Source organism: Agelaius phoeniceus, chromosome 20, assembly GCF_051311805.1.
Source record: "Agelaius phoeniceus isolate bAgePho1 chromosome 20, bAgePho1.hap1, whole genome shotgun sequence".
Taxonomy (NCBI): Eukaryota; Metazoa; Chordata; class Aves; order Passeriformes; family Icteridae; genus Agelaius; species Agelaius phoeniceus.
The window spans coordinates 123243-151149 of NC_135284.1; the positions used below are offsets into that span (position 1 = coordinate 123243).

At 42.9% G+C, this 27907-nt stretch overlaps 3 protein-coding genes across 9 annotated transcripts in view; 1 reads left to right on the forward strand and 2 right to left on the reverse strand.

The window, feature by feature from the left end:
* PITPNM3 (PITPNM family member 3) overlaps window positions 1-12219 on the reverse strand; it is a 36197-nt gene extending 23978 nt beyond the window's left edge. The window contains exons 1-3 of one of the 4 annotated variants that reach the window (XM_077188525.1): window positions 11381-12212; window positions 3841-4046; window positions 2943-3038 (exon numbers count right to left, since the gene is read on the reverse strand). Coding sequence is in view for 3 of the 4 variants with exons in the window: in XM_077188526.1 (XP_077044641.1) it covers window positions 2943-3038; window positions 11381-11402 (118 nt within the window). In the remaining variant the exon portion in view is untranslated. Of the gene's footprint in view, window positions 1-2942; window positions 3039-3840; window positions 4047-11380 lie in introns of all 4 variants that reach the window. The other 3 variants (XM_077188526.1, XM_054647095.2, XM_077188527.1) reach the window with 3 other exon arrangements.
* A 683-nt stretch (window positions 12220-12902) lies between these two features.
* KIAA0753 (KIAA0753 ortholog) lies at window positions 12903-25688 on the reverse strand. Of its 4 annotated transcripts, none has more exons than XM_077188530.1 (16): window positions 25609-25688; window positions 25142-25282; window positions 23746-24355; window positions 23140-23246; window positions 22790-22852; window positions 21730-21945; window positions 20427-20637; window positions 19167-19363; window positions 17873-18024; window positions 17039-17128; window positions 16769-16865; window positions 16374-16547; window positions 15261-15342; window positions 14459-14606; window positions 14094-14318; window positions 12903-13995 (listed from the first exon to the last, which is right to left on the reverse strand). In XM_077188530.1, exons 2-16 carry the CDS (start codon window positions 25229-25231, stop codon window positions 13878-13880), a joined length of 2580 nt encoding a protein of 859 aa, XP_077044645.1. In that variant the 5' UTR covers window positions 25232-25282; window positions 25609-25688; the 3' UTR covers window positions 12903-13877. The 4 variants fall into 4 exon arrangements, with proteins under 4 accessions (XP_077044645.1, XP_054502762.2, XP_077044643.1 ...); XM_054646787.2 differs by having other exon boundaries at window positions 16778-16865; window positions 19167-19366; XM_077188528.1 differs by having other exon boundaries at window positions 19167-19366.
* Window positions 25671-27907, forward strand: TXNDC17 (thioredoxin domain containing 17). The gene is made up of 4 exons (XM_054646789.2): window positions 25671-25856; window positions 26601-26682; window positions 26955-27030; window positions 27622-27907. The coding sequence occupies exons 1-4, from the start codon at window positions 25715-25717 to the stop codon at window positions 27688-27690; spliced, it is 369 nt and encodes a 122-aa protein (XP_054502764.1). The 5' UTR covers window positions 25671-25714; the 3' UTR covers window positions 27691-27907.

The following is a 27907-nucleotide window of genomic DNA, read 5'->3' on the forward strand; positions in this document are numbered from 1 at the left end:
GTGCTTGATTCTCTGTTTACAAGGCAGCCAGCCAGAAACTTCTTTGTTTGAGAAACTGAGATTTGACCCCAGCTGTTTTTCAGAATACAAAAGCAGCTCACTAATGTTATGTTTTAATGGTGCCTACTGCAGTGCCCACTGTTTCCTACTTCAGCCTGTCTATGAAGTACAAATTACAGATGGGTAGATGTGGGATAGCTTCCAAATTCTCCCATGAAGAAATCCCATAGTACTCAACTCCAGCTGCACTTTGCAGCTGCAAGAATATCAAACATTGATGAAGCACTCTGTATAAATTACAGAGAATGGGTGAGGAATATAGGTAAGAAACACTGCAGAAAATTTTATGCTGGAGACAGAAAAAGGGTATCAAGCCACCTCATTTTTAGGAGGTGAAAGCCACAGTCTCTGTCCTGGACAGGTCTCTCTCACTCCAGCACAAACTCCTCTTGTTTCTTTGGTGCTAAATTTAATCTACTGATAATGCCAATTACTTCAGCCCACACATATGTTTTCCTCTACCAAAGACACAAGTTCCCTTATCACCAACAGAGCTTCTGAGTGTAGAAACGCCTTCTCCCTCTTTTGCTAGTATTTATGCTTCTGTGTACATTTAGTTTCCTGACACTTAAACACTTTATTTCTGAAAGGCTGGTCAGGAGAAAGCAGAGATGATACTAAATTAGGAGGACCTATGGACTGCCTCAAGGGTAGTGAAGCCTTGCAGAGAGATACAAATAGACCACAGAGCTGGGCAATCACCAGCCATATGAAATTTAGCATGCGCAAGTGCTGGATTGTGCACCTGGGATGAGGTAATCCTGGTTAGACCTACAAACTGTGGGGGAGGGAGCTAAAGACAAGCCATGGGGAAAGAGATCTGAGGGTTTAGGTTAATGGCAAATTGAATATGAGTCAATGGTGCATCATGGCAACTAGAAAGGCCAACAGTGTCCTGGGGTGCATCAGGCACAGCACCCTAGCCAGCTGAAGGAAGGTGACTGCCCTGCTCTGCTCTGGCGCAACCTCACATGGAGTCTTGTGTTTAGTTTTGGGTGCCATAATACAAGATCTAAAGCTACTAGAGAGCATCCAGAGGAGGACAACCAAGATGCTGAATGGCCTCAAGACCAAGATTTATGAGGAACAATTGAGGTCCCTTGGTTTGTTCAGTTTTTTGAGGGGAGACCTCATCACAGTCTGCAACTTCCTCAAGGTGGGCCATAGAGAGGGAGTTGCTGATATTTCTCGGGTGACCAATGACAGGATATGAAGAAATAAAAATCTATCTAAAGAAAACTTAATTTGAAGAGCATTTTTGCAAGCTAACTATCAAGTGATTTAAACTCGGAAATACTTGTGTTAACTCAATAGAGACTATGTCCAGCAAATTCAGCCTACAATGCATATCTTGCCAGGTCCAAAAATGCAGGCACCAAACTGACCTTCAAAGCACTACTGAACAATGGATCTTGATGATTCAAAAGAATATTCCATCAAGCACAGTAAGTGATCATACTCCCAAAGACAGAATCTAGTCAGACTTTTGATCTATTCACACCAAAGAAAACTATGCCATCTAGAATGTCTGAAACATCATCATTTTAGTTCTCTTTATGGAGAAAAAAACTCAAGTATGATTTGGTGCTCAAAGTTACAACTGCAGCTTCACGCGGAATTTGGAAACATTGCTGAAATCATCAAGACAGCTATTTTAAGCACATGGTAGAACATTGCAAAGCACAAAGGCATGTGGAGGAAGATCAGCATAGGGTATATTTATTTTCTATTTCCAACTCTTCCATTCATTAAAGCTTAAGATTTAAATGCAGCTTAAACAATTTGGGTATCCTATTCTCACTGAATACCCAGTGGGAAAAGATCACCATCTCTCATTCTCTTCATGCTTAGATGTCTCCCATGCACATTTAATTTTGATCCACAGAAGCAATTTATCACGTATTATTATCTCTCACTAAAAGTCTGTTATTAGGGGATTAACAACACAGCAACAGATGTTGTTCATTATCTTTACATAGTGACTTTTTATTTCATTATAAAAACTATAGCGACTGTCATTACAAGCATTTCAGACTACATAGACTACTTTTGACATTAAAACTTAGGTATTTAAGGAAAGCTCTTTCAGAAAAAGACAAGTGAAATGTGTCAGAAGAGTGTAAATTTTTGTTCCTGGAAACAGAACCAAAACCAGAGCTCCAGCCTTCCACCGGAGGTGGGAGTTTGTGTATGCACACAACCTTCAGATTCTTCTCCCACTTCAGAACAAAACTTGGCATGCAACCAACCATGTCAAGATTCAGGGCCTCCCAGATGACGTAGGGAGTGCTGCAGGTACCTCAGCTGGTTAGAGCACAGTGCCATAGTCACAGGTTTGATCCCCATATGGGCTATTCACTTAGGAGCTGGGCTCAATGATCCTTGTGGGTCCTTTCCAAGTCAGAACATCCTGTGATGAAATCCGCAAGCATTCAAATACTGCTCTTTGAAGGAGCAGAGATCCCAGTCCCTCCAGAAAAAGTTTTGATAGAGTGGAAAACCTAAGACATTGGTCTTTAAAGCTGGCCATCAGTAACATGGACACTGATGGCCTTCATCAGGAACTATGAACAAGAACACTCCCATTGTAACCTCATACACTGTCTGAGCTGGGAAGGACCAGGGTCAGACCCCATGAGCTCTGCACTGGTGGTGTTTTGCTGCTTCTGATTCCAGACTCAGCTCAGGGCAGCTCACTCATCCACCCCAGCACCTCAACAAACTCCGGTAAATTCAGGTCCATGCACAAATCCCGGATAGAATTGATGGGAGGTTTTGTCTGATGAGGACAATGCTGTCAGTTCACCCATGAAGGAGTTTAGTTAGTTGTTGTAAAATTGGGGGAAAAAAATGGGGAGGGGAGGACAAAAATGTGTACTCACCCCGCGCATCGAAGAATTCATCATCGGAGCTCTCTACAGAGTCTCTGAGAACACTCTGCACGTGCCGCTGAGCACCACCAAATCGGCATGGGCCAGCTGAAAATACAAGGAGACCCACATTAACACAAGGGAATGCCCACCTCTGCTCCAGAAAAGACCCTGACCCAACACATTAATGACCAGTTTGTGTAGGTGCCTCAGGAGGATGATCATCAGGCACACTTTAATCTCAACTGTCAGCCAGCCAGAGCTCTCAGGATGGCAAAAAAATACTTCCACTTAATGAAAGTGATTAAAACAAGTTTGTGTTAAAGATATGCCTGCATTCAGCTAATGCAGTGATCTCAAAAGATAAACTCTTTTCTGTTGAATGCATCTGACTGTTCCATTCCAACACTCAAACTGCACATTGTTTCTAAGACACAAAGCAGCATTTCCCCAGGACACGACAGTAGCTCCCACTTAAATTCAATTTGACTCCTAAAATAAGTGCCATCTTATTTGGCTCACAGATTTGCAGACAAGCTACTTAATTCTCACTCACTGAACTGGTTTCATCAGAGCTCTGCTGTACTGGGGCCTGGGGCTTTCACTTGAAGCTTGCCATTTGAAGATAGGAAGGGAAAACCACATTACAATAGGTACAGTAACAGATATAGTCATGACAGCTTAGATGGTCCTCATGGATTATCATATTCAAACTGATTTGTAGTAAGTAAGCCAGATTTGTCTAGGTATCTGAATTCTCCTTACATCTAAGCAACCCAACACTAGAAAGAAGCAGTGAAATATATTCCTTATATTAACAACAAAGTCTCCCCACAATCAGTGGAGAACCAGGGATCAAATCCACCATACCCCTAACAACACTATTGTAGAAAGGACACTCATTACCCACCAGAATAGTGTCCTTCGTTTTATTCATTTCCGCAAATGATGACATCAGACCTGATTCTAATATCCTGAGCCCCTGGCCACAAAAGCATTCTTCTTCTCTCAGCAGTAAAAGAGCAACTCAAACAGAGGATGCATCCTTCTGTATTATTCTGGAGAAAACATGCCACTAGGTCACAGCCTTTTGTTCTTCATTTACTCCACCTATAGCTGAATTAATCAGAAATATAAGTGAAGGGTGGTAAGAAGCAGCAGATTTTAGCTGGCCAAGACGTGAGTAAAAACAATAATCAATTAATAGCATTTTAATAGGGTTAAAAAATTGGTTATTAAGAAGTAAGTAAAAATAATAGTCAATTAATAGCATTTTGATATGTTTTTTTTTAATGGCTATTAAGGAGTCAGTATTCATTACAAGAGTACAGCATGTATTGGGAATGTGTCCAGTGATATCTGGCAGCTACTGGAGCCCCTCCATTCAGAGCCATATCTATCCTAAAATGCACCACTACAGTCATCAAAATAGTGGTAGAAAGAACACTATTCTGAACTTCAAATGAAAAAAAATCTGCATGGGGTCAATGCTAGGAACAGAAGGCATTCCAAAATTCCAAAAGCACAAGGTGGGAAGCACCACAAAATACCAGAGTGATGAATGGAGGGTTGGACCGAAAGAGGGAGGGAGCAAGGGAGGGAGGAAGAACAAAAGGAGGGAGGAGGCTATAAAAATAAAAAATTGTAAAAACTTCAAAGGCACTCCAAAGCAAACAGCAATTCCCTGGAGAAGAACTGCCACTAGCCTGGCAGAAAATCAATAATAGTACTCACCCCACAAAAAAAGCCCATGGTTCCAGGGACCTTGGAGTTTGATGTAGAATGTGAAGGGAGGGCAGGGAAAAGTGTGACAAATATCCAGGCATAAATTCTGGCTATGAGAAAAGATCTTGGGAGCATAAGTTTTATTATATTGCACTGGGAACGCTTCTAGATTTAGAAGCAGCTTAAACATAACCACAGTCAGCAGCACAAATATGCGTAAAGCTCACAGCTCTCCACATCTAGATTGATTTTCTGGCTGGACTGCATTGCATTGCCCTAATACATTGGTCCTATTGAGTCTGCTTCCTTCTGTGCCAGCAGATTAGCATTAGGCTAACCTTCAGAGGACTCTATTAACATTTCTTGATTTTATTAGACACTGGCATTTCCCGGACTCACTGATTTGATTTACACTGTCAACTGCTGCATATCTTATTTTATAATTTTGTTTCAGAGAATTAAAAGACCAGCCCTACTTCAGAGCACAGGTGAGCTCCTCGGTAATGACTTTATGCTTCTACAGCAGTGAACCTACCCTTTATCAGATCAGTCAGCTGACTCTTAGCAGCCAGATTTCAGAAGCTTTTGCACCCGGGTAGCAACTTCCATTTCATTTCAGTTGTTCAGTATCACAATTTCTGATCGAAGAAGGGGAAAGCATGGAGAAATGCCTTGAACACTACGTGACCAATTTGTGAGTCACAATAGTTGAACTGGAAGCACATACAGTAGTTCCCCACAAAGCTGTCGGGGCGGCTTGTGGGGACAGAGGGATAGTAGGATATAAGAGTAACATTTCCCAGAGGTGGAAGGAGAGCCCACAGAAATGCACAGGTGCTTTTCTTCTAGAAGAAGCGGAAGGAAAGTTTCCTATCTAACCTGTTCTCTCTGCACAGGACTGCAAGTTGTGACAGTCACCTGTCACAGAGGGAGCTGGCAGGGGCTTGCCCTGAGCACAGAGGCACAGTAAAAGCAAGGGAGAATACAACAGCAGAGCCATTGTTGCAGAACTATGAACAGAAGCTCAATGCTCTAGTTAGGCTAGCACTAACCTAAGTAATTGTAATTAAGAATACAATCATGGATTTTCCTCAGGAAAAAAAAAAAAAGTCTTTTTTTCTTCAACAAAGAACAGCTGGAATTTCACTGGTACTTTGCTGCATCAGTGACCTGTTGACTGATGGAGGTGCTGTGATGCATGTTAGATATTGATTTCCTTACCCCTACTATGTATAAGTAAGGATCACAACTGAAATCTATCCTGCATAACAGCTTCCATAAGGGGAAGAGCCACAGATGATAATCGGCTGCAACCTCTTGTGATAAGCAGCAAAATAGCCAGGATCTTATTTGACTAAAAATTTCTACAGAAATAGTTCCATGTTCTGTTATGCAACACTCACACTTCGGTTGAAGGCAAGTTCAGATTGCACCTCTGTACACGTCATCCTAATTCAGATGCAAGACAAATTTAATCCTTGGTGTTTAGTGAGTGTACGTAATTCCAGCAAACAGCAGAAGAAAAAGTTCCCACTCACATACCAGCAGCTTCTAATACTGTCCATCCAGAGAAGGAACAACCCACTAAAATGATGCAATCTCTGATATGTTCCACAAATAGACCAAAGGAGCGGAACAGTCATGGAAAATGCCAATTCTACTTTCAGCCACAAACACCAGCAAGGCTCATTCTTCCATAGCTCCATAAGAAATCACCAGCAGTTGAAAAGTATATATAAGAGAAGAATCAGCTCTAGCTTCCTCAGGTCAGGAGGCATATACCCAAATTCTTTCCAAAGGTGTCTCTTTTTTTTTTACAAGCTGGCAATGATATCACAATAAAGCAGTGCATGAGCACGCTTCATTACATGTGATATGAGGGTGATTCTAAAAGAGAGAAAAAAAAAGAAAAACACAAGAGGAATTAAAGTGACCCTACTGGTCTTTAGCCAACATTCTCAGGACTAAGGAAATGGAAACAGAAAAACAGGTAAGAAGTGAAGTAAGGCTGAAGAGGCTCTGAAAAAGTTTAAAAAGCAAAGGTTTTCCTCTGAAAACTGAACAGCTAATGCTGTTGATTCCCAGCTTTAATCACTTTCCCATATCCTTTGGAAGGCCCAGTGTCCAAAACACACTAATCGTAGAAGTCCCAAGCATCCTAAGACAAAACAGCTCACCAGTGTCACTCAACAGTATGCACATGTTCTGCTACCAGCACCAAAAATGCTGCTTCAATATTACCTGTTAAGAAAGATAGTATTTAAAATACACACCATGTCAGGAGAAAGAAAAGGCATCTACTTTCCATTTCCATTCCAGTAACTGGCATCAATTCTGACAGCACAAAGCAACACCATACAGTACGGGCCCCAGGTCCTTAGGTGGCATACACCTAGAGGTGAAACATGTGAGAGCACAAGAATATCTTCTGGGAAAAGGAAGGAACATTTTCCTGTGGAAATGATGTCCTCTTAGCACACCTTACCAAGGCACAGGGATTGAATCTACTACTGGATCTAACAGGCAGAAAATTAATTTTCAAATGCAGCAGGAAGTAAGCCTAGCCCTGCTGCGAAACCACAGCCATGTTACCTTTCTTCACTGGTTCTGCCTTCCCCTAATTTTGAAATAGCTTTTAAAAACTCTTACTGAAACCGAAAAAAAAACCCCATTACTGGAGTCATCACATCACTGTTTACAGTAGCACTTCATGGGCAGGACTAGCACGTACTCTTTGGGAATGAGAGTACATTGATTTCATCCCTGAAACATACTTGTGAGGGCAGAGCACCAGCACAGTAGGGTCAGTCTAGAAGCATCAGCCTAAGAGTCGCTCCAGCATCTCCCTCTTCTCCTTACCAGTGCATGTGTCACCAGCCACCTCGTGGGGCAAGCAGGACAGACGGAAAGTCAGCAGATGACCCAAATGCCAGCCATACCAGCCCCTTGGGTAGTGGCAGCATCACAGGCTGGTTCCAGAGGCCATCCCAGCTCAGGTGTGCTCACACCAGACTTGCCAGGAAAATGCATTCAAGCAGATTGGGGTAAGAGCTGCAGTTTCCACTGGATGCAATTACAGCACTGGGCTTTGCTGTGAAATGAATTCAGTATTATTTACTTCACTATCATATTATCACAGATTTCAAGCTTTGCAGGAGGCCCAGCCTTTTTCCACATCTTTTGCTTGGTAACATTTTCCAGTTTCCAATCAAGCCCAGACATAAGCACATGCCAGAAGACAGCAATGATAAAGAAAGCACTCCTGACTACTATCATCACACCTCGGTAGAGACGAAACAGCACCCAGTGTTCTCATAGCTACTGGAAACTCAGTCTTTTACAAAGTCAAATATTGAGGACTGAATTAACCTCAATTAAAAAAAAAATAGACTCTATTACACAGATTAAAAAATTTCCACCTGTCAAAACTTGTTTTAGAAGCATACTATTTTGAATTCAGGGGCAGTTGTCCTAATAAAATTTAAAAGCACAAGTCATTTTTCCATTTGGATAGAGATGCTGGGTAGGAGGAATGACCTTTGCTATTGCTACCAACTGTGGTTGCATAAAAATATTTCCTTCTGTTTTGCTGGTTTCATGCTTCTTGCCTATCCATTAAGTGATTTAACTGAGCTACCCACACAGTGTTACCTAGTGACTATGAAGTTAAGACTTACTGGAGGCCAACTTCACCCACTATTATTTCCTACTTATGTTTTATTTCTTATTTGAAAATCGTGAAACTGAAGATGAACATTACAAGTATGTGAATTTAACTACTGGAGGCACTCCTAAGAACTCAGGATCTCATACAAGACAGAGGGAGATGCTGATCAGAAGAAGTCCTTGCCTGCACACTGACCACCAAAAAAGATGGACCATATATGCCATCACTGATAGCAGGCCTCCTCATCCAAAATCACAGAATGAATCTGCATCAGAGACTGGAACTGAAATAAAATCAATTGAAGCTGAAATGGAACACACTCAGCAGAAGGGGCTGAGGAGGGGCATGGAGTGGGAGGCCTACAAAACTGTGAGGCTAACGGAGAAGAGGAAAAAAAATAACACTGGGAGGTGAGAGGGAGGGTAGAGAGAACATAAAATGCCAAAGGGGATGGGGAAGAAAAAAGTGAAGATCAAGTCAAGAGGTCAAGCTCCCTTGTCAAAATACACAGCTGACAAAGCCAGACATAGTTACAGATAGAAAAAAGTCCACAAAGATTGCAGGTTCTCTTGTCAAGAAGTGAAAGACCTAACTGATAGCCACTGTGGTCAGAAGTGGCCAACACAACCATCTCCTCTCTCCCATTCCTCATTCAGTGTCTTTCATGTCACAGCAACTTCACAGTGAAAAATCCCTGGTTGTCTACTGTTTATATCTCTCCACTGGCAGCTCTGCAGCAGATGGTAAGGATAGGCATGTATTTGAATATTGAGTACAGAAAACAAATCAAGAAACTAAGCCATGCATGTCTTAAAGCCCCTATTTTAAGGTACCAGTGACATTTGCAGTCTTGCACTTTACAGGATTACTAGTGAGATGGAGGAAGAGAGAAAAGAGGTTTAACATGACTGTTCAGACTTCAAATCCTAGATCAAACTTTCCTGTAAACATTGTACATCTCCCAGAGCTGTTTCTTGATGCTTCAGATGCCAGCTTCCCCACAGCTGAAATTAACTTCACCCTCCCTCTCAGCAGTGTCATCACCTCCTCCAAACTGACTCCCCAAAACCAGAGAAGATATGAATATTCTCCAATCTTTTCCTGCAATGACTGTAGGTGGACTGCTTGCAACACATCGCAAAGTATCTACTTTCATAGTGCAGAGATTCTGGCTTTCTGAGGAGGCTCTGGCATTTTTGAGTCACTGTGCTCTGTTAAAAATGAAGTCAGAGCTGGAAAGCAGATACTCTACCCCTCCCACAGGGACATGCCAGGTGGTGATCTGCAATTGTCTTTATGTGGTTTTACAATCTACACTTGCAAATGCCCAGGCATTTCTGCATAGGGACGACTTCAAGTGCTTAGGGTCTGGAGTTCACCAGGTGAGATCTGGCTACTCAAATGAGTCAAGTGTGGACCATGTCTAAAACCCTTTTACAAGCACATCTATCATTCAACAGTGAGCAAACAGCACATTTTCACTACAATTTTGATCTTCCTTTCTATTTGAGATAAGGCTACAGCACTAGCAGGGGCTGCAAGGTAGCATATATACAAGCAAAACAACTTTTTAATATTTGTGCATATTGCAGCTCACATTGGTAAATTCAGTAAGCTCAATTTATAAAAGCAGCACATTTTCCCTATGCCTAGACCAGATAGTTTCTTCCAGACCTTCTTTCTGAATGGTCTCTTCTTTGCAGTAAGTATTGCCATCACAAAGCTTCTTTCAAAATACATACTTTTTCAGTGAAATCACATCCAAGAGAAGTACTATGTTTTAAAATTCCTGTGCAAAATTGTACTTGAATATGCAAAGTATGTATGCAGGCTGCATTATTCATGTATCACAGAAAGAAAAAGCAATGCCCTCTTCTTATTTTCCTATCAAACTTAAAAGAACTGCAAGCTAATGCCAAAAAAAAAAAAAAAGCCATGAGACTTTTCACCTATTCTATTACTTCTTCATCTTCCAAAGACAGAAAAAAAACCCATTTAGTTCAATCCTATATTTGCATCATCTGAAATTATTAATGCTGTCATGTTTCTGAGTGTTACATCTCTGGGCTGCCACCAATCCATGTTTATTTTGGGGGAGTAAAGAAATAAACAGTGCTGGAAAAAAACACCCTTTTGGGTTTAGCTTTAATACTGCCATGCTGCTGTCAAGCTGTGTCCAGACCTGGCACCAAACACCAGAAATGTCACATACTGACCATTCAGTCATAGCAGTTGGGCCTTCACCTGCAACGGCAATGGGTTCTGTGTGCAACGTAGAATAAAACCACTTCTGCATCAGCAACTGCACTCTCATCTGTTCTGGCTTCGTGCACACAGAACACATGCCACCTCCTTCAGGCCGCACCTGCCACCGGGCACGGGACATCTGGGCGCTGCTGCTGCTGCTGAGCATCCTCAAGCCTTGCTCTCAGCCCCAGCCAACCGACCTCCAACCTCCACGCTGCTCAGGCTCCAGAGGAAGCAGAGGTTACATAAATGGGCAAGGCTCAGGGCAGGCTTTCGTCAAATTCCACCCAACTGCACACCTGTATTGCTCTCCGACCACGGCTGCTGCCTCTCGGTCTGTTCCTCCCGAGCGGGCGGCAGCGAGCACCGCCCCGACCAGGCAGCAGCCACGGAATTCCCCGGGAGCTGGGAGCGACCCTTCCCGGAGCAGCACCGGCGGAGCGCGGGGAGGAGGCCGGGCAGCGGCGATGGGCGCGGGCGCCCGCGATGCCCCCGCAGACCCGCACGGCCGTGCCTGACCGCGGCAGCGGCAGATGCGGGGGCCGAAGGCAGAGCGGGCCGGGCTCGACGAGGACGAATGTACCCGCGCCTCGTTCACACGAGTTCGCGTTCACCGCTCCGCGGGGCCGGCGGCGAAGGACGCGGACACGGCGCTGCCACGGAGCCGCGGGTGGGCGGGGAACGCGCCGGAGCTTCATCCCCGCCGCGCCCCCGGGGCCCCGCGCTCCCCTCGGGGCCGCCCCATCCCGCCCCGGGGGCCTCGCTCTCCCCTCGGGACTGCCCCATTGCGCCGCGCAGGCTCAGCACCTACCTGGGAGTGGAGATTTCGCCATTTCAGGGCTGCCCGCCCGCAGCCAAGCCGTCCTCAGCCGTGTCAGGTGCTCGCCTGCTGGGCGCTCCGGCACCCTGCTCTCCGGCGCCCCATCGGCTTTCGGCAGAGGCCCCGCGCCGCCCCCTTGCCTGCGGCGCTGAGAGACGCGGCCGGGAGACGCCGCCGCCGCCCGGTGCCGCCCGCCCGCCCGCCGCTAAAGGCGCAGCCGCCGTCGCTCAAGGCGCAGTGAGCGGCTCCGCGGAGAGCGGGGGCCGGGCCGGGCCGGGCCAGCACGGGGACGTGGCTGCGCATATACGGCCTAGAGAGAGCGGCCGCGCCGTGCGAGCAGCCCCCGTCCCCGGCAAGGGCTCGGCCGCGGGTCTCGCCGCGGCGCTGCCGGCAAGGACCCTCTGCCTGGAGCTCGCCTCGCCCGCAGCCCTCACGACACGCCTCCCGGGGAGGGGTCGCGGCTCCCCCGCCGTCCTGGCGCCCCTCGGAGCGGGCTGAGACCCGCGTCGTGCCCTCAGCTCTTCGGGGCCGGGAGGCGCTGTCCCTGCGCCGGCCCGTGGAGCTGGGGCGCGCACGGCTCGGCTGCTGCTGCCGCACTGCCCCTGCCAAGCTGCTCCTGCGAGCGGCTGCTCTGGATTTGAACAGCAAAATTCCTCCGGGTGCTGCCAAGCCCCGTGTCAATGCAGTGGCGGAACAACTGCAAAGCTGCCTTTTAAGTCAGCCATAGGCAAGTGGCTTAGAGTCTGCCGAAAGCTGAATTACGGAACTTACAGGGTTCGTCCCTCTTCAAGAGCCTCATTAGCAGCATGTCTCTAAAAGCAGAAAAGCGAACTTCTCCAGAACCCCCAATAACCGGGAGAAATTAATCTTAAGGAATGACTTCAGTCACAGCCCTTCTTGTAGAAACGATGGGAGGAGGCTGGCAGAGATCTTAGGAGGGTTTGTATGTTACTGCAGTGTGTCGGAATACCGCTATTTAAAGGGCAGTGAACAAAAGTTTTGCCCCAAAAATCCTACAATTAAAGAACTAAGCAGACATAATCCAACCAAGTCCTAAAGCAACTTAAAGGCTCTGTGCCAACACCGAATTGGTAGGTATAATTGCATGATTTGCTAGGGATATTGCTTAGTTCATTCAGGAGCCACAGCAAATACCCCTGAGAACATGGCAAGCTAAGTGGTTTTGCTTGAGCCTTAAGTGGAATAGCCAGAACACCCAGCAGTTCCCACCTCCAGAGCCAGCTGCAAGTAAACTATGTTCACCTTCCCCCAGCTATGGGTGACAGTGATAGTATACGTGCTGTAGTTTGCCCTCGAGCCACACTGCCGCTGCTGCTGGACACAAGTCCTGTTTAAAAGATTTGACAAGGATTGCTTTTCCAAAGGTGCTACAGTGTCACTAAGCCATCAAAGAAAGCAATCCTAGAGAAAGACCATGGATATACAGAATCATAGAATATGCTGCGCTATTCCAAATGGATTCAGAGGGAGGTTATCTTAAATTAAAACTGTGTTCAGTGATAATAAACAACTGTTTATTAAAAAATAAAACATCTTCAAAATACTTTCACACATATGTATACATAGACACACTATTGCTTTAGTGTTTTTGACTTACAATTTTAGAAATCAGCTGGTTTAAGTTATAGAAATCACATATCAGCAAAGTTCCACTTCAGCAGTAACATCTACATTTGATGTAAATTTGAAGAAAATTGAAATAGTAAACAAGGCTTCAAGAGAAACTAAATTACTTTTAAAATATATGTTCTAATTGGAGGAAATAAAAATAATCTTAGAGGATTAAAAATGAATGTGTTATAGATTGAACAATATTGGAGAAAAAAATTGACAAAGGAAACAGACTGTCATATGTTCTTTGGGTTACCTCAAGTTAATTATTAGTCACTGCTCTGACTCCAGACATAATCCAAACCAGTACCTTGATTACTTGAAACAAGTTAATTTAATGTTGCAGAAATGCCAGTTGCTCATTTATTTTATTGTTCTTGATTTCAATGGGATTCTTAAGAGAAAGGAATGTGGGGTTGAATCGCTCACTAAAAGCTGATAAAAATGTAACATTTTAGACTAGTTTAAGAAAAAGAAACATCTCTATCCCGTGCTTCTATTGGAAGGTCTCCTTTTGCCGGTGCATTAGCCACTAGAGGTACTCAGGAACTCCCTTCTGAAGCCGACGGCAAGAGCCCAAGCAAGCCTGCAAGTAGCCAGTGACAAATGTTTGCATATTTGTGCTCTGCCATGAGAGTCCTTCACTGGATTGCTACATCTCCAAAAGAACTCACTCCAGTGTAGCATGTGCTAAGGTGATTAGCCAATAAAAGGAAAAGTAAGGAAGTCCTTTCTGAAAAGGAAAACATTATTATAATGGCTTTATAAAAAAACCTAAGATTAATCTTTGATGGAGATCCAGTGCAGAAAATCTCACAGGCTGAGGCTGATGTTGATGGGACAGGTGGGAAAGAATTCACTGCACCGGCTGCAAAAACTCTGATGTGAATACAGCTTCTGCATAGTCCTCACAAACATCCTGCAGCTCTGCTGCCACGTCACACAGGGCTTCTTCTGTCAGTTGCTCTGCAAGACTGAGGGAGAGAGAAGGCAAAAAAAAAAGAGAAGGTTCAGAAAGTCAGCTTTCAAATTCCAGTCTTTCACTTCCAAACCACAAAGACGGTTCATATACCTCTCAGCAATCTGCCATGGATCGAAACTGCCCACAGCCTCATGGGAAATAAGCTTTAAATGATGCTTGTATCTGCTGTTATAATCCAAGATGCTCTGGAGCACATTGCTTGGCACAGGGAGAGACACAGAATATGCTTTCTGTAGAGAATTCCGAAGCGAGGGCTGCAGAATATCATTTCCAGTCTGCAATTTCTCCTCTGCTTCTTTATTTTCATCAATATCACTGAAAAGATAAAACAATCATCAAGACAGAGCTAAATTTTTAAGTCTCTTTTTGAAGAGTTAGTGAAATGAAAATACTATAATGAAGTCACATAGATCTTATGCACCACAGTTTAGTGTAGGGCCAAGTATTCCACTTACGTGCTGTCAAAAGGTTTCTCAAATAAAATGTCTGTTTCCAGTTCTCCATGTCTGATTAATTTATCTGACATCTGATTTATCTGATATCTGGTTATCTGAACTGGATGAGGAGGTGTAAGTTTTTTAGCTGTTGATGCCATTTGTAGTTCTAGAAGGAAGAAAATACTATTTTAAATTGGTTTTTTGAAAGAGAAAAACTACATCTACTGCAGGTTAAGTCCTCACAAAGACTTTTGTTTCTTTTAAGGGGAAGTCCTCCAGGTAAGTAAAGTATTCAAAATTAGAAAAAAACATAAATACAGCTCAGTGTATTAAAGCTGAGCATTTTAGAAATACTACCTTTAGTATAAATCATTTGTGCTGCCAGTGGGTACTTCTAGCAGAGAGACAGAAAATACCACTATAAAAATAGCACAGTCTCTCAAATTCAATGGTAAATCCAAGACATGGAAAAAGAATCTATAAAGATTTGGGGTAAATCTTCACCAGTCTTACTGGGAGATTTTCCAACTTGTGTTTAACAATACAGTTTCAGTAAAGTTGTATGTGATCCAATGGAAAATCAATGTAGCTTCACTGTGCTACTCAATCAAACCACAGGATAAAGAAAAGGAGTGCTGATAAAGTACTGATTTTAGAACTACATCTTAGAAACTGTCCTCTGAAAGAATCACCTATGGTAAAAAACGTGTCTAAGTGGTGCTATTTGAGCATACATAATCCAATTACCTTGATTTCAAAACACCTGAATTTAAACCTACAGATCACAGGGAAACCAAATTGTATTAAACGAGACAATTACCCATGTTGTCTTGCTGGGCCCAGAAGTGGGAGTCACTGTAGACAATCTGTGTGACTCTCCTGCGGACAGCCTCCTGGTACATCTGTGGTGAACACACACAGCAGTCAGGCACGGACCTGGCAGCCCAGCTGAACTGATTACCACTGACAGCAAAGCAAGCCAGGATCCTCCTTGGGCTAAGCAGCCTTACTTTGGCCGGCAACACAACACAGAAAAGAGGTGGGGGATTGAAAACACAGACTATTCTCTTGTTCAAAGTATCATTCTCAAATACAAAACTAATTGCCAGTCCCATGGGAACTCCTCCCATTTCAGACCAATAGCCCTTAGCCAAACAACTGAAGGGCCCTCAAGCTGCTCCTGCCTCACCAACAGTGAATCCAAGTGTGTGCTCCAGTGCCTCAGGGACAAGGACACTGCAACTTCACACTTCCAACTGATGAACAGATCTCTAGGAGCAAATGGCACTAAACTGTGTAGTTCTTAGTCGTAATAAATTTCAGAGAACAGGAAGGTCAAACTGGAACTCAAACCAGACACTAGGAAAAAATAGAACACTTTTCAAGAAAGCAATATATGAGAAAACTCAAGTCAAGTAAATGATAACCTTAAGAATATTTATATAGAAAGATGAATAAAGGCAAAGATAACCATGTATTTGTCTGACTTCTCCATGTTGCCCTGTGAAATATTTTGGATTGCCAGAGCATATTTCCTCAAGATGGTCATGCTGCTAGAATACTGAGATTCTATAGCACACAAAAGGGAAAAATTCAAATTAATATTAATATACTTTCCATTCTGCTAGACAATCAACATAATCACCATACTGATTCTCCCATTCACACACAAAGATTTAAGCCACAAAGTATTGAGATGGGATGCAAACTCAGGTCTGCCAACTTTACAGGAACACATTAATCAAACCCTCTGCTTTCTGTCCTTACACTGTGTCTGCTGGAAGCACAAACTCCATCCAGGTCTTTGATCTCAGACACTGATCTAGTCAGACCTTGCTTCATTTAAGAATGTAGATACTTACAGCTATTATAATTCATGAATAGTAAATAAGAAATTGACACTAATGAGACTAAGCAAGACAGAAAATCTTACTTCAATTTCTTCCATTCTTTGCAACATTGACTCCAGGCTGTAAGTGTCAGCCACAGGTAGGGCCTCAGCCTGGAGTCTCTCACGCTGATCCATGCTCCACAGTTCCTGAGCAGTATCTTCCAAAAGATCATCCAATAGTTTTTCACTCAGAATATCTGCATTTGTTGCAACCTGCTACTTAAAAAAACAAATCCCAAAAACAACTGTTACAGAAAACAAAAAGACATAAACCCAATACAAGAAAGAAAGAAAAAAAAACCAAACCAAACCAAAAGTGATTAAGTTGAATTATGTTGAAATTAATTAAGCATTAAGTTGAAAATGAACTGTTTGCTGCCCCTTTACAAATGTTTGACAGCTCTCAAGGCATCATTCACCCAGTGGCATGAGCTTGCCTGTACCACCTGTGTCCTGTCAAATGGAGGCTCTGACCACTCCTGTATCTCCTTCTCAGCTTTGTCTGCACACTGGTCTGGAGAAACAATTTGTGACCTGCACAAAGAAGAACACAAGACAATGCCATTCTGAAACCTGGTATGCCAACAATAATTTTAAACACCAAACTACATAAATGTATTTTTACATTTACTCCCATTGTTGGGAGTGGGGAGAAGTTCATATCAGATCTGTCACCTCTTATGAGATTTTTCAAAGAAAGTCATTACCTTAACTTCTGTATTTTTTCCATTTCTCCTCTGCAAAGGTCAGTTAAAACCTTCACTCCTCTTGAATTTTTTGCTTCAAGCCTTGCTAGTCTTTAAAAATAGCACAGTAGCATAGAGAGTTACAAAATGTACATTCTAACAACTGAAGAATGAAATAGTGTAATTTCCAGCATTAGTTTGGAAGAGTTACAAGAAACTTCGGAGAGAAAATTAATAGACTTTAAAAACATAAAATACAGAAAATTCTGTTGAGAATGAGGGATCTTGAATCATGTTTCTGCTGTAACAGGAACTACATGCTTATCCACAAATACTGTCCAGAGAAATGAACTCCTCATCTTACCATGGACACTGCCTAGGAGATCTAGCACCTGGATCTCCTGGCTTCAAATGCCACAAAAACCAGTCCCAAACCAACCTAAATTTGGAGAGCCCCTGTCTAACAGTATGTTGAACAGAGTTTAGAGTAAACAAATCTGTACTTTATTATTGCCTGGGACAAATATATGTATCTTGTCCTTCTGAAACAGGGAGATAATATTTACCTTCTTAATGCAGTGCTGGGAATACCTACTCCTCCTCCTGTGTTTTGTCACTGCCCCACCTTGCACAGTTTGCTCTTGACTCCCAGGCAGCAATTCAGACAAAAGACTAAAGCCCTGGCTCTTCCCAGGCTTTAGGGAATAGGGCTGCTCTGGGCCAAGTGGGAAAGGAGAGGAGCTTTGTGACAGCAAGCTGTGCTGGGCCAACTCCATCCTAGTCACTAGCACAGATCCAGAGGCATTTCCACTGGGAAGCAGGGCAGAGGTGGGTGCCAGGGGGCTGCAAACATACCCAGGTGCAGGCTTTGAAGGCACTCGAGGCATTTTGCTCTCCTTAACAGGTCGTTTGTTCTCTTTTAGCTGGAAAGCTATAGTTGGCTCTTGAAATCGGGCATGCTTTCCTGGAGGGTGTGCCCGTCTTGATTTTAAAGATTTCAGCATTCCCTTAAAATTAACATGATCACATTAAAAACGCCTATTCCAGTTGTTGAATTTTTAAAGTATTTGGCATTCTGCTTCAGACTTTATCTTGAAATCAGGCCTGCTGGCTTTGCTGCAGTTGATGTATGTGAAGGATTTACAAGTGCTTTAAAGGGAAGCAAAGCTGTGCCTGAACAGAACACATGCTTAATCCTGCAACTATTATTTTTGCAAACAGTTCCAACCTTTTCCAGTGTTTTTCTTCATGGGGAAAAAACTTACTTTTGGTTTTTCAGAATTAAACTCTATGTTAACTATTTATAAATCTATTATAAATAGTTAACTATTCATGAATCCAAATAGGTTTCCAAGGTAACATTGTATTCAGCCACAAAACTATAATATTCCCACATCTGTTACAAGGTCACTTAGGCTCGTCCCCTCTATATCAATTGCTGAAATGCTTAACCTTCCTGCCCATGATCCTCATGGATCCCCAGGGATAGGAAGCAGTCAAAGTTACATAAGCATATACCTATGTTACTATGTCAGATTTGATTTTCCTAGTTAAAAGTGATACTCTGAGGAATGGATAAAAGAAAAATACACTTCTTAGCAAAATATAGCCCTAGTCTTTTAAGAATTGTTTTCTTTCCACTATGGAGCTTCTTTCTGGTTGCAAGGACTTAGCGGAATTCAGAACTTGTATAGTGAAGTTTTATCATTCCTGTTATCAATTAAGGAAGCCTGAGTAACTTATATTCTCCTACTAAAATTAGCACAACATTACTGCTGAGTGCATTTTTTGTGATAGAGGATGACCATAGGAGGAAGATACTTCAGCTTTAATTTCAAATTGAAAAAAACCACGTTAATTTCAAACATTAAACTAGTTTCAGTGAGCATTTTCCTTACCAATTCCGTTGTTGTTTCTAGTTGTAGAGTATACTTCCAAGGAACAGTAAATACTGTTTTAGAAAAACATTTTCTAAAACAGTCATAACCACTAGCAATAACAGGCAGATGACATAGTTTATCCCCCTATGTCTCCTAGCTCAAAATAACAATATTGTGAGGAAGTGAAAAGCTTTGACAGTGTCTTATATTATACAACAAATCCCAGAAAACAAGTAGAAGACAGCATGAATGATTTATCACTTCCATACCTGTGGTTTTGCAGGCAATAACACACCTTTCTTCTTCAAAGCAGCACTTTCAAGGACAGACTCTTTTTTTACAGCTCTAGCTCTCACCAGTACATCTGTGCTTCCTTGCAAAGTGGCATTTCTCTCTGAAGTAGGTGGGCCACTTTCTCCTTGGTATTTATTGTGTAATATATGAGCACAACTGTTTGCCTGTTGAACTGCTGAAATATTTGCAACATGTCAGTGTTTATCTATACTAAACATATGAACTGTTAACTGTAAGTTGAAAGGGGCAAGAATTGTCTTTTTTTCTACATTCGATACCTCTGTTATGCTAGGTATACCTTATCATGAATTTTTAAGCTCTACTATAATTTAAAAAAAAAAACAAAGACAAAATGAAAAATTCTACCCTTGTATTTTCTGACAAATATTAAAGAAATTGTCTTTCTTACATTGTTTTGATGAACAGGAAGGTTTGGGGTTTGTGTGCATATACATATTTATACATACAGAGATATTTGAAAATATACATACATATGCAAGTCATGGGAAAGTCTTTTGGGAGCAATTTTTATATGAGGTCTAGGTGGTGATAACAAAGCATCCTCTTTTAGACACATGGAAACCATTACATGTTTATACACTGTCTGCCTGGACTGCCAGAATTCAGTATACGGAATTCCTGCTCCTGGGGGTAGTAGGGAATACTCACTATTGTAGTACAAACCAGCCTGAGGTGTGAGGAAGTCACCACAAAGAAGAGAAACAGTTAATATAGTTTATATAATAATGTAAGAACTTACAGTGGCTTTCATGAGGTGCCAAAACACTTCAGGTATATTTATCTCACCTTGAGAAAGAATAAAGCTCCTTTCCTTTCATATCCAAAGCAAAAGAATGATATAAAAAGCCAATTCCAAACAGTTGCACTGCAAGATAGTGCTTAAAACCCCCGAGTCTTCAGCTTAAGTATCAGTTCATGTGTCTCTAGGTACAAAAGCGTGACTGTTGTGCAAAAGATATTAACAGTAATGACCTGGCCAGGATAAAACAGCCACTGCTCCCAGAAGTAGAGAAATTGTACCAACCAAGGGAATTCTGAGCCAAAGACACAAAAGAACTTTTCACTATGAACAGTTAAACAACTACAGCCTGGTTTTTGTTAGACTGATTTGCTGACATCTAACCAACTTCTGACCAACAATACCATACTAAAAAATTGCACTGCAGATGGCAAGTTAAGTGATAAAAATGTATTTAGTTATTCAAAATACAAACCAGTCAAAAGACTCCTGGCACATGGAGGTTTTTTAGACTCTTGTCCATGCTGTCTCTTTAAGGTGAGAGGTTTGTTTTCTCCTTTTGGAGACAGAAAGTGCTTTCTGTCTGGATATGTCTCGGTGTTCCTTGGAGATTTGGCCTGAGAAGCTGAAATGCATTTCTTCACTGTTTTTGGTGTTTGCTTGCTTTCCAGCAGTGAATTCAGATCCTGCACCAAATATTTAGAGTTTTAATTACTCTCTCAGTAAATCTGATGTAATGAAAAGCAAATTCATTCTAAGCAGGTGGAGCTTTTTTGGTCTGGTTTTGTTTTGTTGGTTTTTTTTCAGATGATAACTTTCAGGTTTTTTCAGACTGATACCTTGTTCATGTAGAAGCTTTTTCACATTATTTACTTCAATCTCCCTGAAAAGGCTTATATTTTTGTATTTACAATTGACTCCAGCAAACTGTTTGCTTACAGAATGCTCAAAAAGAATTGAACACAAGGGCTACAGACCAACAAAAACTTCATGGTCACATGACTATGGTAACACAGACACCTCTTCCAATGCTAAGTCCAAACTTAAACCATTACCTTCTTTTCTGTTCTCAGGCAGTTAGCACTCTAACTGTTCTCATAAGCAGGTCATAACACTAAAATTAAAAATGTACCTCTTACAGTTTTAACAGTATTTTAAGAAAAGTATCTTACGGCTCTGGTATTGCTTTTTTAAATTTATGCAGCAGGCAACATGAATCAGAACTTTTCTGTGATACCAATGACATGTATAAGTCATCGGATATCTGTAAAAAAGATATTTGAAGGGCACAGAGCCAAGTAACTCTTGTAGCCACAACTTTATCTTCTGCCTGGACAACTCTGCACGCAACACCGTATGAGATGCTCAGGTGCTCGCCACTGATGCTGATGACTAAAGCATGCATCCAGAGTAATAAAACACTTAATGCACACCTATGTATAAAATTAATTCTCTCTGTCCTGAAAATGACTAATGAATTAGAAACTGATGCTTTGTTACAACTATCACTACTAGTCCTCATTCTACCAGGACAGCCAAGAAAGCTAGGACCAGCATCAACAAGACCAGCAGTAGGTAGCTTCTGTGTTTAGTGTGCACGTCTCTTTTACACCATCATTACTTAGGAACATTAGAAGTACATTTTTACATTAGAAAATATGGCCTTTAAAAATAAAAACAAACCCAGTAATATATTCTGCCATTTCATTAACACAAACACAATCTCGTATTTCACAACCTCTTTCCTGCCTTAGCAAAAACAAATGCTTTTTTCCTACCTCAACTTGCAGCAAAATGTCTATGATAGCTTCAGAAATGGAAGAATCCCCTTCTAGTTTGGCGGAGCAGAGAGACAGTTGACGAATGAGACTGCCCAGTTCCTTGTAATGGGCAGGAATCTGCTCATCTGTTTGATCTGTAAAGTGATTGGCAAATGCCTGCAAGGTTCGTACAGCTCCTCTATGTGCTGCTGCCAACCTGGATACTGCTCGGGACTGGAAAAATGAAAAATAAATAAATGCTTTAATATCTATAGTTTCTATGGATACTTATACTACTGGAAGAATTGTTGCTGAAATGTCATGCAGAAACACTCAGGCTTGGAATAATTTTAATTTGATAATAATCCATTTGTGAGACGAGACAAAACAAAACAGGCATTGAAGTAATTTACTCAAGATTCCTCAAAAGAGTACTCCTATTAATGTCATGCTGGCCTCAGGTAAAACAGCCTGGGTATATCAGGTCATGGTGTTTCTACTACTGTGCCAACACAGAACTGTAGCTATTTACAGTTGGCTGGAGTCTAATGTACAACAATTGCACAAACAAAAATATTCTCAATCCTCCTTGTTTTGTTACAGAAGAAAATGCAAGTGATTGAAAAAGCACAAGAGAACAACAGGGCAACATTGGCTAGACTGTGGGCATGATCTCAGCCATCCCCCTGAAGACTGCTGGGCAGAGAAGAAAATCAGAAAGAAGGCTGGTAAGACTGAGTGTCATCAACCAGAAGTCTAAAAAAAGCAGTCAAGAATAGAACACATTGTTAATTCCTTGCAAAAAGAAATTGGAATGAAGAAGGAATTAGAAGGCACATAAACACAGAAGACCAACCACCTTCCTCTCATTTACTGCAGACAAGATCTGAGAAGAAGCGGCAAAGGCAGTATCAGACCAAGTGAGCCATACTTCTCAAAGAATGAGACGAAATATGTAAGATGCAAAGGAAATCTCCTTTCTGGAGAAGGCTTAGCTGCACCCTAGACAATCAAACTCAATTATCCAGAAAACTCTGTTGATAAGTCACTTACAGCCTGAAGGATAGCTATATCTTACCTTTTTAGTATGTTTGATTGTATGAGGACTCAGTTTCTCTAAATCGTCCTGAATTTCTTTTACCTATTTATCAAGAAAGGAGACAGAGAGGAGCAAGTCAGTCAGAATTAGTTCCATGTCTATAAACGAACAATAGATCTTCACTGTAGCATCTGAGATTTTCCAACAGTGATGCTCACCTCTCTGTCCAGCCATAAGGGAAATCAGTCACACCATTCAGATCTAAACTAGAATGCCATGGAAGTTCAGAGATAACCCAACTGACTGCCTCTTGTTTCAGTTAGTTTCTGACAAATTCATCACAACAAACTAAGCTCCTACGCATCCCAGTTTAAAATCATGGTTCCTACCTGCTGCTGGAGCACATAGAGCATGCGAGCTGACCGTGCAGCTTGTTGCTGTCTCCTAGTGCAAAGCCGCTGCTCGTTTTCAGGATCTAGAAGTTCTCTATCTCTCCCTAAAAAGCACAGAATATAAAGTTTTATATCTTAATTTAATCTGTGAAAATGCCAATTAAGTCATGACAACAGACAATTTAGTAATAAGCCTTTTCCATTCAGACCCAAACCACATATTTGTGGGGGTTCCTTTAACAGTAATGCAAGTTAGTTATTGTAAACTCTACATCCTGTTTCTATTTAACAGTCTAATACAACATAGCTCATTAGTTATTTAAAAAATCTTTGTCATAAAAACTACGATTAGTTTTATGACAAAGTTGCAGATAAAGCACTCAAAATTAGGAATGGTTAAACCTCCTGCTAGTTATTACAAAAAACCCAACTGCTTAAGCTGGCTAGCTATTCTTTTATTTAGTTTTCAAAAAAATAGATGGTTCTCAAAAGTCCAGCCATAAATACAAATTCTAATCCAACCCAAAAATGAGGGGCAAAAAATCAACAAACTAGTGTACATTTATATCATTTATATAATATAATTACTGTTCACTCTTACACCTTTTTTAATAAAATCTTCAATTTTCTGGACATAGCGCCTCAATTCTTTTTGCAAACGCTGAACTTCTTGCATATTTTGATGTTCTTTTTTATTTAAATTTGGCTTGTGGTCTGGTCCTGTGTCCTGGCTGGGAGGAGAGTTCAAAACAGCTGCTACTGGCTTTCCTTCCTTAACTAGGCAGAGATGAACATTGGTGTCAGAGCTGGCAGACTCTCCTTGGGAAGGCTGGGCAAGCCTCTGCTGACACATCAACTGAGTCTGAGACTTCGGGGTATTTTTATTTTCTCGACTTGCAAATACTTCAGTCTTCTGTGGTTGTGATTTCTGGGTCCACAACAGTGTGCTGACATCTCCAAATACCTGCTGTTTTACTTGTTCTTCGAGACGTCTTTGTTTGATGTCCCTTTTTGCCAGCTGAACAGCCAATTTAAGTCTCTCTTCAGATACCACTGAGAACATCCCAGAGCTTCTCAGGCTGAGGTCCTCACTTCCAACTAGATTTCTCTGATCACTGGATGCCTTCAGTTTTTCTATTATAATTGGACGGGGGTGAGAGAATCTGACAGCCAAGTTCTCTGGGACTGCAGGAACATTTCTGTTAAACTGGAGCTGTTGAAAAAAAAATCCCTGATGTTATACAGAATGCTATACACAGGCGATACAACTCTGTCATGATGGCACTGTTTTGGATTTGTGATGAACACAGTGCTAACAGCACACCAATGTTTTCATTCTTGCTGGGCAGTGCTCACAGAGGTCAAGACCCTTTCTGCTCCTCACCTGCTCACCACTGAATAGCCTGGGGGTGGGCAAGAAGCTAGAGAGGAAACAACTGGATGGTTGATCCCAACTCACAAAAGGGATATTCCACACCCTGTAGCATCATGCTCAGCAGTAAAAGCTGCAGGGAAGAAGGAGAAAGGGGAGACTGGTGACAGCATTTGTCTTCCTAAGTCACTGTTATATGTGCTGAAGTCATGGAAATGGCTGGATTCCTGCCTGCTGATAGGATGTAGAGAATGAATTCCTTATTTTGCCTTGTTTGTGCACAAAAACAGGAAAGCATTTGCTTTCCCTGTTAACCTGCCTTTATCACAACCCATAACTTTTCATACTTTTCTTCTTCCAGTTCTCTTCCCCATCCCAACTGAGAGAGGGTGAGCAAGTGCTCAGCTGCCTACTGGGATTGAACCACAACAGATAATTACGAATAATTACACATAGTTTGTGATCTCTAGCCTTACTAAAGGACAGTGTCAAGATAATGTGTGACAGCGCAAGGAAAGCTAGTATGACACTCCCTGCCGGGCTGTCTCATGAAGTGGGTCAGAATCATATTTTTGTTACAATCACGAAGAAAACCAATTCAGCATTGCTACAGACGGCAAATGGTACCTGTGTTTGTAAAGCTTTAGCTTCATTCCTGTATCGCTGGTTGGTGAATGCAAACGCATCATCAGACACCGCTGTCTTGCTTGGTACCATCTCATCGGCTCAAGAGCAAATCCCACTATTATCCCTTGCTTGTGATCACAGCTGTGAATGCGAGAACAATAAACCGTTATTTCAGACTGGCAAAAGCCATCCCGGGTCTGATGTGAGTAACAAAGGGAGAACCAGCCCGAGCAGCCGTGGACAGACTGGGGCGGCCTCTTCGCAACCGCCCAGGACCCGCGGCTGCTCCCGGCCCGGGCCCTCACGGCGTCCCGGGCAGCACTGGCACGGCGGGCCCTGGACGCTGCCGCAAGGGAGGGACGGACGGACGGAGGGAGGGAAGGAGGCAGGCAGGCAGGCAGGCAGGCAGGCAGGCAGGCAGGCAGGCAGGCAGGTCGGGCGGGCGGCCCGGACCGCGGCGGACGCACCAGGCGCCGTTCGAACCCGGTCCCGCCGCCGCACGGGCCGCCGGGAGCGCGCCGAGCTACGGCGGCCGCGCGGGCCGGGCTGGGCGGAGCCTCCGCCGCTGCCGCCATGGGCTGGGAGGAGAGGCAGGTCCGCGGGTACCCCGAGTTCGTGCGGACGGCGCAGAGCTACCACGGCCGGCCCATCTTCGCGCTCTTCTGCGGCGATAAGGACGCCGAGGGCAGGAGCTGGTGTCCCGACTGCGTGACAGGTGAGGCGCATAGGGGCGGCATGGGCCGTGTCGGTCCTGAGCAAGCCGGAGAGGCCTCGGGTGCCTTTCCGGGAAATGCCGCGCGGGCACAGCAGCCCCAGAGCCGGTGCCAGGCTCCAGGCGCAGGTTCCCCTGGTGAACTGAAGGGGCTGAGCGGGCTGTGAGCCGCAGCTGCCGCGCTGCCCCTTTGGCTACGCACATGGAACGGCGCGGGCTGTTCGCGAAGGCTCCTAACACGGCCCAGCAGACAGACAGACGGACAGACCTGAACCCTTCCGTCAGCTTCACCTATGCTGCACGTGTCGAGGCGCAGCGATGGCTTCCCCGTGTCCAGCGGCAATATTTCCTTCTGAGAAATCACCGCACTGAACTGCTGGGCTTTACGCGTCTGAGCAGGTCTGAAGGTGCCTTAGGGAACCGTCACCCTGCGGAAGGGCGCTGTGCTGGGCTGCCACACCCAGGACAGGACAGAACAAGAGAAACAAGGGTGTTTCTCTTCGTGTTAGAGAAGAAATTCGCCTTTACTCCAACACAAGTCCAGTCAGCGTTCAAGCATGTAATAAACTCTGAGAAACTTGTGGAATAAACTCTGAGAAACTTGTGGATAGCCAGGTGCAACCGAAATAGAGATCTCTAACTAAAGCAGACAAAACATTAATTAGTAGCCTTGCCGGTCCAAGTTAATCCATGTGATTCTGTAGCACGACTATTTAGTACTAACAGATTTTAAAAATTATTTTCTAGCTGAGCCAATTGTGAGGAAGGAACTTCATAACCTGCCTGATGAGTCAGTTTTCATCTACTGTCTAGTTGGAGATAGAGCCTAGTAAGTACCTTTGAATGTTGACAAATGGGATTACTTTGTTCTGTTGGTGGACTGGTGGTTAACCTGTTGAAAAAACTGACTGAGCTGTCCTTTTCTGTCAAGAGTCAGTCATTTTTTGAGGTCCTCACTATCTCTGACATAATCAATCTGCATGCTTGTTTTGATTAGGGCATTGGGAAGGTATGAGGCAAAGGCCTTTGAATAATTTTGAAGCTATTTTAACTTCAAAATGCCCCTCTACAAGCTGTGCTTAACACTTTCTTTCTGAACAGCTGGAAGGATCCCAACAATGAATTTAGGAGGAATCTGAAACTAACAGGAGTGCCTACACTGCTTAAATATGGAACAGTAAGTGATTTATGTTCTGAATCTACAGGCATTGAGATGGGGACCTGGCAGGAATTTAGGGCTGAATGAATTAGTCACTTGTATTCTCTGAGAACCCTCTCTTGTTCAAGGAGACCAGAGCATTCTAAACAGCTCTTCTGCTCCCAGTTCCTCAAGAGAGAATCATTCTGCTTATTGTGTAATGTCTATAATAAATATGCAGTAAAGGGAATATGTGCACTTGCCTCATAGTGCTTGAGGGGTTGAAAAACTTCTTAGCTACATATTGTTACTGTTCCTGATTTGCAGCTCCTCAACTTTTGAAAATTCCAAACACTGAGCTACGGGAGTGAAACAAGTTCCAAGCACTCTGCCCAGACTGCAGCTCAAGTTGTAACTTGTACATGTTAGTTAAATTAGCAGTTACTTTCTTAGAAACGCCTCTTCCAAGGCCAGAGAACCCTCAGGAATGTTTTAGTTGTAGTTACCTTTCTTGTTCCACCCCCACTACCTCACTCCCCAGGCCAAAGTTGCTGGATGTGGCTAATGTTAGTATGTACAAATGGCTCTCAGCTAGAACAGGTTTTTTAATTATGAACTTTTTTCTTTCAGCCTCAGAAGCTGGTTGAAGAAGAATGCTTTAAATCAGAGCTTGTGCGTATGTTGTTTACTGAAGACTAAAACCCTCACTAGTCAATCATTGATGAAGATGGTAGTCTCAACTACTGCACTGTCCTTTCAAGGAATGACTGACCTTTGTTAAAACTGTAATGATTAATTACTTTGGACTAGTTAAGATAAATGTCCTGAAATTCTGGGTCCAAACCTTACACTAAAATCTTATAAGAAAAACTGTATCTTTTCTTTCATGTCCAAATAAACTTGAGTTTGTGAACAA

Excerpts from the sequence above, each read along its gene's own strand:
- TXNDC17 (XM_054646789.2), top strand. The coding sequence starts at position 25,715 with ATGGGCTGGGAGGAGAGGCAGGTCCGCGGGTACCCCGAGTTCGTGCGG. Across the intron at positions 25,857-26,600 it reads GTGTCCCGACTGCGTGACAG|CTGAGCCAATTGTGAGGAAG; the intron begins GTGAGGCGCATA and ends ATTATTTTCTAG. Across the intron at positions 27,031-27,621 it reads CACTGCTTAAATATGGAACA|CCTCAGAAGCTGGTTGAAGA; the intron begins GTAAGTGATTTA and ends TTTTTCTTTCAG.
- KIAA0753 (XM_077188528.1), bottom strand. The coding sequence starts at position 25,231 with ATGGTACCAAGCAAGACAGCGGTGTCTGATGATGCGTTTGCATTCACC. Across the intron at positions 16,866-17,038 it reads GAAAAAATACAGAAGTTAAG|GTCACAAATTGTTTCTCCAG; the intron begins GTAATGACTTTC and ends TTCTTTGTGCAG. Across the intron at positions 14,319-14,458 it reads GAGAAACCTTTTGACAGCAC|TGATATTGATGAAAATAAAG; the intron begins GTAAGTGGAATA and ends TTATCTTTTCAG.